General features: G+C 37.7%; 1 protein-coding gene across 1 annotated transcript in view; it reads right to left on the bottom strand.

Moving 5' to 3' along the window:
* The window catches only part of RTN2 (reticulon 2), a 355,692-nt gene that overhangs the window by 331,616 nt on the left and 9,326 nt on the right, over window positions 1-14,750 (bottom strand). Inside the window, exon 2 of the mRNA XM_053689756.1 lies at window positions 7,437-7,487. Coding sequence (XP_053545731.1) covers window positions 7,437-7,487 — 51 coding nt within the window. The remainder of the gene's footprint in view (window positions 1-7,436; window positions 7,488-14,750) is intronic.

Consider the following 14,750-nt stretch of genomic DNA (forward strand, 5'->3'; position numbering starts at 1 on the left):
GATCTTTGGCATTTTGAATGGAATTGTGTGATTAAAAGTTGGTCTTATTAGCAAGCTTCCAATTAATTAAACTCATTACCACATGTGTATGTAATACTCAAACATGTCTTGCACAAACCTGGTGTAATAGACCTTTTTCATAGCAGTTATTTTGACATGAAATAGTAGGACAAATACAGGTATTAGCAATGACATTAATTAGGGTTCCAATCCATTTAGGTTTTACGAGAGCCAGGTTCCTGCTATTGCTCAAGTGTAAGGGGAGGTCACACTACATACTTGCCACTTTAGCCTATAGAAGCTGTTTTTTTCATTTTTTTAATACTGCATACAAATATCCTGTAGTTTCTGGTTGTATTCTAATAAAGAGACTGAGAAATAAATATATATGGTCATTCTACCATTGCTAAAACAACTAATCTAATGATGGCCTAGGACTTTTGCACAGTTTATATATATATATATATATATATATATATATATATATATATACACACACACGCTAGGGTACTGGTGCGGAGTCATATGAGCTCCTGTGTTTTTAGTTAGCCTTAGGCCACCTTATTTTACTGTAGTATAATTTTATAAGATGGAGTACTTTACAGAGAAACATATCGATTACGTAGCTACTCTTGTTAACGTTGTTTATTGATCTTCTATTATGACTGACATACATCAAGTTTGATTACTGAACCACTCCAACCAAGACTTACATAACCTGTGCAAATCTGCACTTACAATTACTTTATTAAAAGGACGTATTAGAGCCATTATTGCTTGGTATCAGTAAGGGTATAATCCCTGGTACACCTTGAGATGGCATCTATACTAAATCATAGTTAACGCATATGGCTCTATTATCTTCCTTGATACACCCTAACTGGCAGCATCTCTATGTACCATACGGCAAAATCAATACATTAATTGCTACTGATTTACGCTTACGTGTGGTATATATGAACCAGTATTGGTCCAGTCATTTATTAAGAGGTTATTCTACTATATAGAACCAGCTACATTTAATCCATGCTGGCTATCACTAAGTAAGCTCCGTTGACTACGAATAACCGACGGTGAGTCACTCCTCCTACTTTCATATATTATACTACTTATAAGTTTACCATTCCTATTTTTATTATTTACCCCAATAAAAGTTATGTTTCACTTGTTCCCCCATTTTTTGTTTGCTGTGCAAGTTATTATTTACAATTAGCTATATAGCTAAAGAACCTTTCTTTCATGTAATTAGCAAGAGTCCATGAGCTAGTGACGTATGGGATATACATTCCTACCAGGAGGGGCAAAGTTTCCCAAACCTCAAAATGCCTATAAATACACCCCTCACCACACCCACAAATCAGTTTTACAAACTTTGCCTCCCATGGAGGTGGTGAAGTAAGTTTGTGCTAGATTCTTCGTTGATATGCGCTTCGCAGCATGCTGAAGCCCGGTTTTCCTCTCAGTGTGCAGTGAATGTCAGAGGGATGTGAAGAGAGTATTGCCTATTTGAATTCAATGATCTCCTTCTACGGGGTCTATTTCATAGGTTCTCTGTTATCGGTCGTAGAGATTCATCTCTTACCTCCCTTTTCAGATCGACGATATACTCTTATATATACCATTACCTCTACTGATTCTCGTTTCAGTACTGGTTTGGCTTTCTACTACATGTAGATGAGTGTCCTGGGGTAAGTAAGTCTTATTTTTGTGACACTCTAAGCTATGGTTGGGCACTTTTATATAAAGTTCTAAATATATGTGTTTAAACATTTATTTGCCTTGATTCAGGATGTTCAATATTCCTTATTTCAGACAGTCAGTTTCATTATTTGCGATAATGCATATGAATAATCTATTTTTCTTACCTTAAAATTTGAACTTTTTTCCTGTGGGCTGTTAGGCTCGCGGGGGCTGAAAATGCTTCATTTTATTGCGTCATTCTTGGCGCCGGAAGTTGCGTCATTTTTTTGACGTTTTTGCGCCAAAAATGTCAGCGTCACCGGATGTGGCGTCATTTTTGGCGCTTAAAGCATTTAGGCGCCAAATAATGTGGGCGTCTTTTTTGGCGCTAAAAAATATGGGCGTCATTATTGTCTCCACATTATTTAAGTCTCATTGTTTATTTGCTTCTGGTTGCTAGAAGCTTGTTCACTGGCATTTTTTCCCATTCCTGAAACTGTCATTTAAGGAATTTGATAGATTTTGCTTTATATGTTGTTTTTTCTATTACATATTGCAAGATGTCTCAGATTGACCCTGATTCAGAAGATACTTCTGGAAAATTGCTGCCTGATGCTGGATCTGCCAAAGTTAAGTGTATTTGTTGTAAACTTGTGGTAACTGTTCCTCCAGCTGTTGTTTGTAATGTATGTCATGACAAACTTGTTAATGCAGATAATATTTCCTTTAGTAATGTTCCATTACCTGTTGCTGTTCCATCAACATCTAATATTCAGGGTGTTCCTGTTAACATAAGAGATTTTGTTTCTAAATCTATTAAGAAGGCTATGTCTGTTATTCCTCCTTCTAGTAAACGTAAAAGGTCTTTTAAAACTTCTCATTTTTCAGATGAATTTTTAAATGAACATCATCATTCTGATTCTGATAATGATTCTTCTGGTTCAGAGGATTCTGTTTCAGAGGTTGATACTGATAAATCTTCATATTCATTTAAAATGGAATTTATTCGTTCTTTGCTTAAAGAAGTCTTAATTGCATTAGAAATAGAGGAATCTGGTCCTCTTGATACTAAATCTAAACGTTTGAATACGGTTTTTAAACCTCCTGTAGTTATTCCAGAGGTTTTTCCCGTCCCTGATGCTATTTCTGAAGAAATTTCCAGGGAATGGAATATTTTGGGTAATTCATTTACTCCTTCTAAACGGTTTAAGCAATTATATCCTGTGCCATCTGACAGATTAGAGTGTTGGGACAAAATCCCTAAGGTTGATGGGGCTATCTCTACTCTTGCTAAACGTACTACTATTCCTACGGCAGATAGTACTTCCTTTAAGGATCCTTTATATAGGAAAATTGAATCCTTTCTAAGAAAAGCTTACTTATGTTCAGGTAATCTTCTTAGACCTGCTGTATCTTTAGCGGATGTTGCTGCAGCTTCAACTTTCTGGTTGGAAGCTTTAGCACAACAAGTAACAGATCATAATACTCATAGCATTGTTAATCTTTTTCAACATGCTAATAATTTTATTTGTGATGCCATCTTTGATATCATTAGGGTTGATGTCAGGTATATGTCTTTAGCTATTTTAGCTAGAAGAGCTTTATGGCTTAAAACTTGGAATGCTGATATGTCTTCTAAGTCAACTTTGCTTTCCCTTTCTTTCCAGGGTAATAAATTGTTTGGTTCACAGTTGGATTCTATTATTTCAACTGTTACTGGGGGAAAAGGAACTTTTTTACCACAGGATAAAAAATCTAAAGGTAAATTTAGGTCTGCTAATCGTTTTCGTTCCTTTCGTCACAATAAGGAACAAAAGCCTGATCCTTCCCCTACAGGAGCGGTATCAGTTTGGAAACCATCTCCAGTCTGGAATAAATCCAAGCCTTTTAGAAAGCCAAAGCCAGCTCCCAAGTCCACATGAAGGTGCGGCCCTCATTCCAGCCCAGCTGGTAGGGGGCAGATTACGATTTTTCAAAGAGATTTGGATCAATTCGATTCACAATCTTTGGATTCAGAACATTGTTTCACAAGGGTACAGAATAGGCTTCAAGATAAGGCCTCCTGCAAGAAGATTTTTTCTTTCCCGTGTCCCAATAAATCCAGTGAAGGCTCAAGCATTTCTGAAATGTGTTTCAGATCTAGAGTTGGCTGGAGTAATTATGCCAGTTCCAGTTCTGGAACAGGGGCTGGGGTTTAACTCAAATCTCTTCATTGTACCAAAGAAGGAGAATTCCTTCAGACCAGTTTTGGATTTAAAAATATTGAATCGTTATGTAAGGATACCAACATTCAAAATGGTATCTATAAGGACTATTCTGCCTTTTGTTCAGCAAGGGCATTATATGTTCACAATAGATTTACAAGATGCATATCTGCATATTCCGATTCATTCAGATCACTATCAGTTTCTGAGATTCTCTTTCCTAGACAAGCATTACCAGTTTGTGGCTCTGCCGTTTGGCCTAGCAACAGCTCCAAGGATTTTTACAAAGGTTCTCGGTGCCCTTCTATCTGTAATCAGAGAACAGGGTATTGTGGTATTTCCTTATTTGGACGATATCTTGGTACTTGCTCAGTCTTCACATTTAGCAGAATCTCATACGAATCGACTTGTATCGTTTCTTCGAGAACATGTTTGGAGGATCAATTTACCAAAGAGTTCGTTGATTCCTCAGACAAGGGTAACCTTTTTAGGTTTCCAGATAGATTCAGTGTCCATGACTCTGTCCCTGACGGACAAGAGACGTCTGAAATTGGTTTAAGCTTGTCGAAAGCTTCAGTCTCAATCATTCCCTTCGGTAGCCATATGCATGGAAATTCTAGATCTTATGACTGCTGCATCGGACGCGATCCCCTTTGCTCATTTTCACATGCGACCTCTTCAGCTCTGTATGCTGAACCAGTGGTGCAGGGATTATACAAAGATATCTCAATTAATATCTTTAAAACCGATTGTAAGACACTCTCTGACGTGGTGGACAGACCACCATCGTTTAGTTCAGGGGGCTTCTTTTGTTCTTCCAACCTGGACTGTGATCTCAACAGATGCAAGTCTGACAGGTTGGGGAGCTGTATGGGGGTCTCTGACAGCACAAGGGGTTTGGGAATCTCAGGAGGCGAGATTACCAATCAACATTTTGGAACTCCGTGCAATTTTCAGAGCTCTTCAGTCGTGGCCTCTTCTAAAGAGAGAGTCGTTCATTTGTTTCCAGACGGACAATGTCACAACCGTGGCATATGTCAATCATCAAGGAGGGACTCACAGTCCTCTGGCGATGAAAGAAGTATCTCGAATACTTGTATGGGCGGAATCCAGCTCCTGTCTAATTTCTGCGGTTCATATCCCAGGTATAGACAATTGGGAAGCGGATTATCTCAGTCGCCAAACGTTACATCCGGGCGAATGGTCTCTTCACCCAGAGGTATTTCTTAAGAGTCCCCAAATGTGAGGACTTCCAGAAATAGATCTGATGGCTTCTCATCTAAACAAGAAGCTTCCCAGGTATCTGTCCAGATCCAGGGATCCTCAGGCGGAAGCAGTGGATGCATTGTCACTTCCTTGGAAGTATCATCCTGCTTATATCTTTCCGCCTCTAGTTCTTCTTCCAAGAGTGATTTCCAAGATTCTAAAGGAGCGTTCGTTTGTTCTGCTGGTGGCTCCAGCATGGCCTCACAGGTTTTGGTATGCGGATCTTGTTCGGATGGCTACTTGCCAACCTTGGACTCTTCCGTTAAGACCAGACCTTCTATCGCAAGGTCCTTTTTTCCATCAGGATCTCAAATCCTTAAATTTGAAGGTATGGAGATTGAACGCTTGATTCTCAGTCATAGAGGTTTCTCTGACTCCGTAATTAATACTATGTTACAGGCTCGTAAATCTGTATCTAGGAGGATATATTATCGAGTCTGGAAGACTTACATTTCTTGGTGTTCTTCTCATCATTTTTCTTGGCATTCTTTTAGAATTCCTAGAATGTTACAGTTTCTTCAGGATGGTTTGGATAAGGGTTTGTCTGCAAGTTCCTTGAAAGGACAAATCTCTGCTCTTTCTGTTCTTTTTCGCAGAAAGATTGCTAGTCTTCCTGATATTCATTGTTTTGTACAGGCTTTGGTTCGTATAAAACCTGTTATTAAGTCAATTTCTCCTCCTTGGAGTTTGAATTTGGTTCTGGGGGCTCTTCAAGCTCCTCCGTTTGAACCTATGCATTCTCTGGATATTAAATTATTTTCTTGGAAAGTTTTGTTTCTTTTGGCCATCTCTTCTGCTAGAAGAGTTTCTGAATTATCTGCTCTTTCTTGTGAGTCTCCTTTTCTGATTTTTCATCAGGATAAGGCGGTGTTGCGAACTTCATTTCAATTTTTACCTAAGGTTGTGAATTCTAACAACATTAGTAGAGAAATTGTGGTTCCTTCATTGTGTCCTAATCCTAAGAACTCTAAGGAAAGATCGTTGCATTCTTTGGATGTAGTTACAGCTTTGAAATATTATGTTGAAGCTACTAAAGATTTCAGAAAGACTTCTAGTCTATTTGTTATCTTTTCTGGTTCTAGGAAAGGTCAGAAGGCTTCTGCCATTTCTTTGGCATCTTTGTTAAAGTCTTTGATTCATCATGCTTATGTTGAGTCGGGTAGAACTCCGCCTCAAAGGATTTCAGCTCATTCGACTAGGTCAGTCTCTACTTCCTGGGCATTTAAGAATGAAGCTTCGGTTGATCAGATTTGCAAAGCAGCAACTTGGTCTTCTTTGCATACTTTTACTAAATTCTACCATTTTGATGTGTTTTCTTCTTCTGAAGCAGTTTTTGGTAGAAAAGTACTTCAGGCAGCTGTTTCAGTTTGATTCTTCTGCTTATAATTTCAGTTTTTTTCATTATAAGATTTAAACTTTGTTTTGGGTGTGGATTATTTTTCAGCGGAATTGGCTGTCTTTATTTTATCCCTCCCTCTCTAGTGACTCTTGCGTGGAAGATCCACATCTTGGGTATTCATTATCCCATATGTCACTAGCTCATGGACTCTTGCTAATTACATGAAAGAAAACATAATTTATGTAAGAACTTACCTGATAAATTCATTTCTTTCATATTAGCAAGAGTCCATGAGGCCCGCCCTTTTTTGTGGTGGTTATGATTTTTTTGTATAAAGCACAATTATTCCAATTCCTTATTTTTTATGCTTTCGCACTTTTTTCTTATCACCCCACTTCTTGGCTATTCGTTAAACTGATTTGTGGGTGTGGTGAGGGGTGTATTTATAGGCATTTTGAGGTTTGGGAAACTTTGCCCCTCCTGGTAGGAATGTATATCCCATACGTCACTAGCTCATGGACTCTTGCTAATATGAAAGAAATGAATTTATCAGGTAAGTTCTTACATAAATTATGTTTTTTTGCCCCTGAGTGCTATATGAGTTGGTTTCCTTGCCTATGCTCCTGTGAAATATCTTGTAGTTTCTGGTTGTATTCTAATAAAGAGACTGAGAAATAATTATATATGGTCACTCTACCATTGCTAAAACTACAAATCTAATGGTGACCTAGCACTTGTGCACAGTACTATATCTATATATATCTATCTATATAGGTGGTCAGTACATGTACATGCAAATGTTCAGGTCTTGGGGGCAGAAACGTGTATATTTATTTCCAAAAAACAAATGTGCGTATGTATGTTGGATACCACAGGAAAGTGTTTACACATAAGTACTGAGGTGCACGTGTGCTCATATCTGCGTGCACAACAAAAAATGGACTTACCATTGGGGGGGCAGGAGTCTGGTGTACTAGATGCTGTTGATGGTGCATCCTCTGTGGGTGAAAGAGACACAAATTATAGTATGTATACAAAACAGAAAATGTTAAGTGTACTTATGCAACAGACATATATATACACACACAACAGGCACACAAGTGTATATAAACACACAACAGACACACAAGTGTATATTTACACACACACAACAGACACACAAGTAAATATGTGTGTATGGGTGTGTGTGCGTGTTTATATATTTATATATGTGTGTATGGGTGTGTGTGCGTGTTTAAATATTTATATATGTGTGTATGGGTGTGTGTGTTTATATATTTATATATGTGTGTATGGGTGTGTGTGCGTGTTTATATATTTATATATGTGTGTGTATGGGTGTGCGTGTTTATATATTTATATATGTGTGTATGTGCGTGTTTATATATTTATATATGTGTGTATGAGTGTGCGTGTTTATATATTTATATATGTGTGTATGAGTGTGTGTGTTTATATATTAATATATGTGTGTATGAGTGTGTGTGTTTATATATTTATATATGTGTGTATGGGTGTGAGTGCGTGTTTATATATATATATATATATATGTGTGTATGGGTGTGTGTGCGTGTTTATATATTAATATATGTGTGTATGTGCGTGTTTATATATTTATATATGTGTGTATGGGTGTGTGTGTTTTTATATATATATATATATATATATATATATATGCGTGTGTGTGTTTATATATTTATATATGTGTGTATGTGCGTGTTTATATATTTATATATGTGTGTATGTGCGTGTTTATATATTTATATATGTGTGTATGTGCGTGTTTATATATTTATATATGTGTGTATGGGTGTGTGTGTTTATATATTTATATATGTGTGTATGGGTGTGTGTGTTTATATATTTATATATGTATGTATGGGTGTGTGTGTTTATATATTTATATATGTGTGTATGGGTGTGCGTGTTTATATATTTATATATATGTGTGTATGGGTGTGCGTGTTTATATATTTATATATGTGTGTATGGGTGTGCGTGTTTATATATTTATATATGTATGTATGGGTGTGTGTGTTTATATATTTATATATGTGTGTATGGGTGTGTGTGTTTATATATTTATATATGTGTGTATGTGCGTGTTTATATATTTATATATGTGTGTATGAGTGTGCGTGTTTATATATTTATATATGTGTGTATGGGTGTGTGTGTTTATATATTTATATATGTGTGTATGGGTGTGCGTGTTTATATATTTATATATGTATGTATGGGTGTGTGTGTTTATATATTTATATATGTGTGTATGGGTGTGCGTGTTTATATATTTATATATATGTGTGTATGGGTGTGCGTGTTTATATATTTATATATGTGTGTATGGGTGTGCGTGTTTATATATTTATATATGTGTGTATGGGTGTGTGTGTTTATATATTTATATATGTGTGTATGGGTGTGTGTGCGTGTTTATATATTTATATATGTGTGTATGGGTGTGCATGTTTATATATTTATATATGTGTGTATGGGTGTGCGTGTTTATATATTTATATATGTGTGTATGGGTGTGCGTGTTTATATGTTTATATATGTGTGTATGGGTGTGCGTGTTTATATATTTATATATGTGTGTATGGGTGTGCGTGTTTATATATTTATATATGTGTGTATGGGTGTGAGTGCGTGTTTATATATTTATATATGTGTGTATGTGCGTGTTTATATATTTATATATGTGTGTATGTGCGTGTTTATATATTTATATATGTGTGTATGGGTGTGTGTGTTTATATATTTATATATGTGTGTATGGGTGTGTGTGTTTATATATTTATATATGTGTGTATGGGTGTGTGTGTTTATATATTTATATATGTATGTATGGGTGTGTGTGTTTATATATTTATATATGTGTGTATGGGTGTGTGTGTTTATATATTTATATATGTGTGTATGTGCGTGTTTATATATTTATATATGTGTGTATGAGTGTGCGTGTTTATATATTTAAATATGTGTGTATGAGTGTGCGTGTTTATATATTTATATATGTGTGTATGGGTGTGCGTGTTTATATATTTATATATGTGTGTATGGGTGTGTGTGTTATATATTCATACCCCCCAACTGTCCCGATTTTCGCGGGACAGTCCCGATTTTAGGGGTTTGTCCCTCTGTCCCGAGTTGCTAGCCATCTGTCCCGATTTGCCCCAGGCATTTAAAAAAAAAAAAAAAAAAAATTTTTTTTTTTTTTTTTTTTTTTTTTAATTCTATTGGGCCCATACTCAGAAGCAGCTGGCTTTGCTCCCACAAGGTTATATACCTGTTAGATTCCCTGTGGAAAAGGAATGGTGTGTGGGTAAGCAGGAGTAAGAAGGCTGTATACACTCTGACCACGGGTAATGGTGACCTCTCTAACCTACCTCTGGTAGTGATGACGTCTAACCCCTGGTGATAATACTAGCATGCCTTCAGTTTTATACAATGAGCAGTGCTAATACCAGGGTAACGAACAGTGGCAGCCGCAGACTGCCAGCTAATGTGCTTGCCAACCCCAGGACCCCATACAATGAATTACAGATACCCATATATGATGTATTGTGTGTGTCTATCTGTATCCATAACTGTGTGTGTGTGTGTATCTGTATGTATAAGTTTATGCTATGTAGTGTGTGTGTGTCTGCATGTATAAATGTAAGCTATGTAGTGTGTGTATGTGTATCTGCATGTATAAGTGTATGCTATGTAGTGTGTGTGTGTCTGCATGTATAAGTGTATACTATGTAGTGTCTGTGTATCTGCATGTATAAGTGTATGCTGCATGTATAAGTGTATGCTATGTAGTGTGTGTGTATCTGCATGTGTAAGTGTATGCTATGTAGTGTGTGTGTATCTGCATGTGTAAGTGTATGCTATGTAGTGTGTGTGTATCTGCATGTATAAGTGTATGCTATGTAGTGTGTGTGTGTATCTGCATGTGTAAGTGTATGCTATGTAGTGTCTGTGTATCTGCCTGTATAAGTGTATGCTATGTAGTGTGTGTGTGTGTATCTGCATGTATAAGTGTATGCTATGTAGTGTGTGTGTATCTGCATGTGTAAGTGTATGCTATGTAGTGTGTATGTATCTGCATGTATAAGTGTAAGCTATGTAGTGTGTGTGTATCTGCATGTGTAAGTGTATGCTATGTAGTGTGTGTGTATCTGCATGTATAAGTGTATGCTATGTAGTGTGTGTGTGTGTATCTGCATGTGTAAGTGTATGCTATGTAGTGTGTGTGTGTCTGCATGTGTAAGTGTATGCTATGTAGTGTGTGTGTGTCTGCATGTGTAAGTGTATGCTATGTAGTATGTATGTATCTGCATGTATAAGTGTATGCTATGTAGTGTGTGTGTATCTGCATGTGTAAGTGTATGCTATGTAGTGTGTGTGTATCTGCATGTATAAGTGTATGCTATGTAGTGTGTGTGTGTGTATCTGCATGTGTAAGTGTATGCTATGTAGTGTGTGTGTGTCTGCATGTGTAAGTGTATGCTATGTAGTGTGTGTGTGTCTGCATGTGTACGTGTATGCTATGTAGTGTGTGTATATCTGCATGTGTAAGTGTATGCTATGTAGTGTGTGTGTATCTGCATGTATAGGTGTATGCTATGTAGTGTATGTGCTGTGTAGTGTGTGTGTGTGTATCTGCATGTATAAGTGTATGCTGTGTAGTGTGTGTGTGTGTATCTGCATGTATAAGTGTATGCTATGTAGTGTGTGTGTATCTGCATGTGTAAGTGTATGCTATGTAGTGTGTGTATCTGCATGTATAGGTGTATGCTATGTAGTGTGTGTGTGTGTATCTGCATGTGTAAGTGTATGCTATGTAGTGTGTGTGTGTGTATCTGCATGTATAAGTGTATGCTATGTAGTGTGTGTATCTGCATGTATAAGTGTATGCTATGTAGTGTCTGTGTATCTGCATGTATAAGTGTATGCTATGTAGTGTGTGTGTATCTGCATGTATAAGTGTATGCTATGTAGTGTGTGTATCTGCATGTATAAGTGTATGCTATGTAGTGTGTGTGTATCTGCATGTATAAGTGTATGCTATGTAGTGTGTGTGTATCTGCATGTATAAGTGTATGCTATGTAGTGTGTGTGTATCTGCATGTGTAAGTGTATGCTATGTAGTGTGTGTATCTGCATGTATAAGTGTATGCTATGTAGTGTGTGTGTGTATCTGCATGTATAAGTGTATGCTATGTAGTGTGTGTGTATCTGCATGTGTAAGTGTATGCTATGTAGTGTGTGTGTATCTGCATGTATAAGTGTATGATATGTAGTGTGTGTGTATCTGCATGTATAAGTGTATGCTATGTAGTGTGTGTGTATCTGCATGTATAAGTGTATGCTATGTAGTGTGTGTGTATCTGCATGTGTAAGTGTATGCTATGTAGTGTGTGTGTGTATCTGCATGTGTAAGTGTATGCTACGTAGTGTGTTACTGTGCATTTTTGCTGACTTTAAAGGCCAGAATCTAGAATATTAATGGGGAATGCAGAGAGTAGTTTTAAATAATTTAATAATAAATGTGCAATTAAGATAAAAATATTTAGAATGTCTTTGCAAAGGCTAATTAAATACATAGCTCACATAGCTATACCAGTGGTTTGAGCTTGTCTTTGATTTGCTGCCAAAGGCCTAGATTTGGAGTTTGGCGGTAGATGGGCTGTTAACGCTCCGCGGGCTTTTTTCTGGCCGCACCATAAAATTAACTCTGGTATCGAGAGTTCAAAAAAATGCTGCGTTAGGCTCCAAAAAAGGAGCGTAGAGCATTTTTACCGCAAATGCAACTCTCGATACCAGAGTTGCTTACGGACGCGGCCAGCCTCAAAAACGTGCTCGTGCACGATTCTCCCATAGGAAACAATGGGGCTGTTTGAGCTGAAAAAAAACCTAACACCTGCAAAAAAGCAGCGTTCAGCTCCTAACGCAGCCCCATTGTTTCCTATGGGGAAACACTACCTACGTCTGCACCTAACACTCTAACATGTACCCCGAGTCTAAACACCCCTAACCTTACACTTATTAACCCCTAATCTGCCGCCCCCGCTATCGCTGACCCCTGCATTATATTATTAACCCCTAATCTTCCGCTCCGTAAACCGCCGCAACTTACATTATCCCTATGTACCCCTAATCTGCTGCCCCTAACACCGCCGACCCCTATATTATATTTATTAACCCCTAACCTGCCCCCACAACGTCGCCGCCAGCTACTTACAATAATTAACCCCTAATCTGCCGAGCGGACCTGAGCGCTACTATAATAAAGTTATTAACCCCTAATCCGCCTCACTAACCCTATCATAAATAGTATTAACCCCTAATCTGCCCTCCCTAACATCGCCGACACCTAACTTCAATTATTAACCCCTAATCTGACGACCGGAGCTCACCGCTATTCTAATAAATGGATTAACCCCTAAAGCTAAGTCTAACCCTAACACTAACACCCCCCTAAGTTAAATATAATTTAAATCTAACAAAATTAATTAACTCTTATTAAATAAATTATTCCTATTTAAAGCTAAATACTTACCTGTAAAATAAACCCTAATATAGCTACAATATAAATTATAATTACATTGTAGCTATTTTAGGATTAATATTTATTTTACAGGTAACTTTGTAATTATTTTAACCAGGTACAATAGCTATTAAATAGTTAAGAACTATTTAATAGTTACCTAGTTAAAATAATAACAAAATTACCTGTAAAATAAGTCCTAACCTAAGTTATAATTAAACCTAACACTACACTATCATTAAATTAATTAAATAAAATACCTACAATTACCTACAATAAAACCTAACACTACACTATCAATAAATAAATTAAATACAATAGCTACAAATAACTACAATTACATAAACTAACTAAAGTACAAAAAATAAAAAAGAACTAAGTTACAAAAAATAAAAAAATATTTACAAACATAAGAAAAATATTACAACAATTTTAAACTAATTACACCTACTCTAAGCCCCCTAATAAAATAACAAAGACCCCCAAAATAAAAAAATGCCCTACCCTATTCTAAATTAATAGAGTTAAAAGCTCTTTTACCTTACCAGCCCTGAACAGGGCCCTTTGCGGGGCATGCCCCAATAAAATCAGCTCTTTTGCCTGTAAAAAAAAACATACAATACCCCCCCCCCCAACATTACAACCCACCACCCACATACCCCTAATCTAACCCAAACCCCCCTTAAATAAACCTAACACTAGCCCCTGAAGATCTTCCTACCTTGTCTTCACCATCCAGGTTCACCGATCCGTCCTGGCATCCGGTGTTGAAGAGGTCCAGAAGAGGCTCCAAAGTCTTCCTCCTATCCGGCAAGAAGAGGACATCCGGACCGGCAAACATCTTCTTCCAAGCGGCATCTTCAATCTTCTTCCATCCGGTGCGGAGCGGGTCCAACTAGAAGCAGCCGACGCGGATCCATCCTCTTCTTCCGGTGTCTCCCGACGAATGACGGTTCCTTTAAGGGACGTCATCCAAGATGGCGTCCCTCGAATTCCGATTGGCTGATAGGATTCTATCAGCCAATCGGAATTAAGGTAGGAATATTCTGATTGGCTGATGGAATCAGCCAATCAGAATCAAGTTCAATCCGATTGGCTGATCCAATCAGCCAATCAGATTGAGCTCGCATTCTATTGGCTGTTCCGATCAGCCAATAGAATGCGAGCTCAATCTGATTGGCTGATTGGATCGGCCAATCGGATTGAACTTGATTCTGATTGGCTGATTCCATCAGCCAATCAGAATATTCCTACCTTAATTCCGATTGGCTGATAAAATCCTATCAGCCAATCGGAATTCGAGGGACGCCATCTTGGATGACGTCCCTTAAAGGAACCGTCATTCGTCGGGAGACACCGGAAGAAGAGGATGGATCCGCGTCGGCTGCTTCAAGATGGACCCGCTCCGCACCGGATGGAAGAAGATTGAAGATGCCGCTTGGAAGAAGATGTTTGCCGGTCCGGATGTCCTCTTCTTGCCGGATAGGAGGAAGACTTTGGAGCCTCTTCTGGACCTCTTCAGCACCGGATGCCAGGACGGATCGGTGAACCTGGATGGTGAAGACAAGGTAGGAAGATCTTCAGGGGCTAGTGTTAGGTTTATTTAAGGGGGGTTTGGGTTAGATTAGGGGTATGTGGGTGGTGGGTTGTAATGTTGGGGGGGGGGGGGGTATTGTATGTTTTTTTTTACAGGCAAAAGAGCTGATTTTATTGGGGC

This window comes from Bombina bombina, chromosome 7 (assembly GCF_027579735.1).
Source record: "Bombina bombina isolate aBomBom1 chromosome 7, aBomBom1.pri, whole genome shotgun sequence".
Lineage (NCBI taxonomy): Eukaryota > Metazoa > Chordata > Amphibia > Anura > Bombinatoridae > Bombina > Bombina bombina.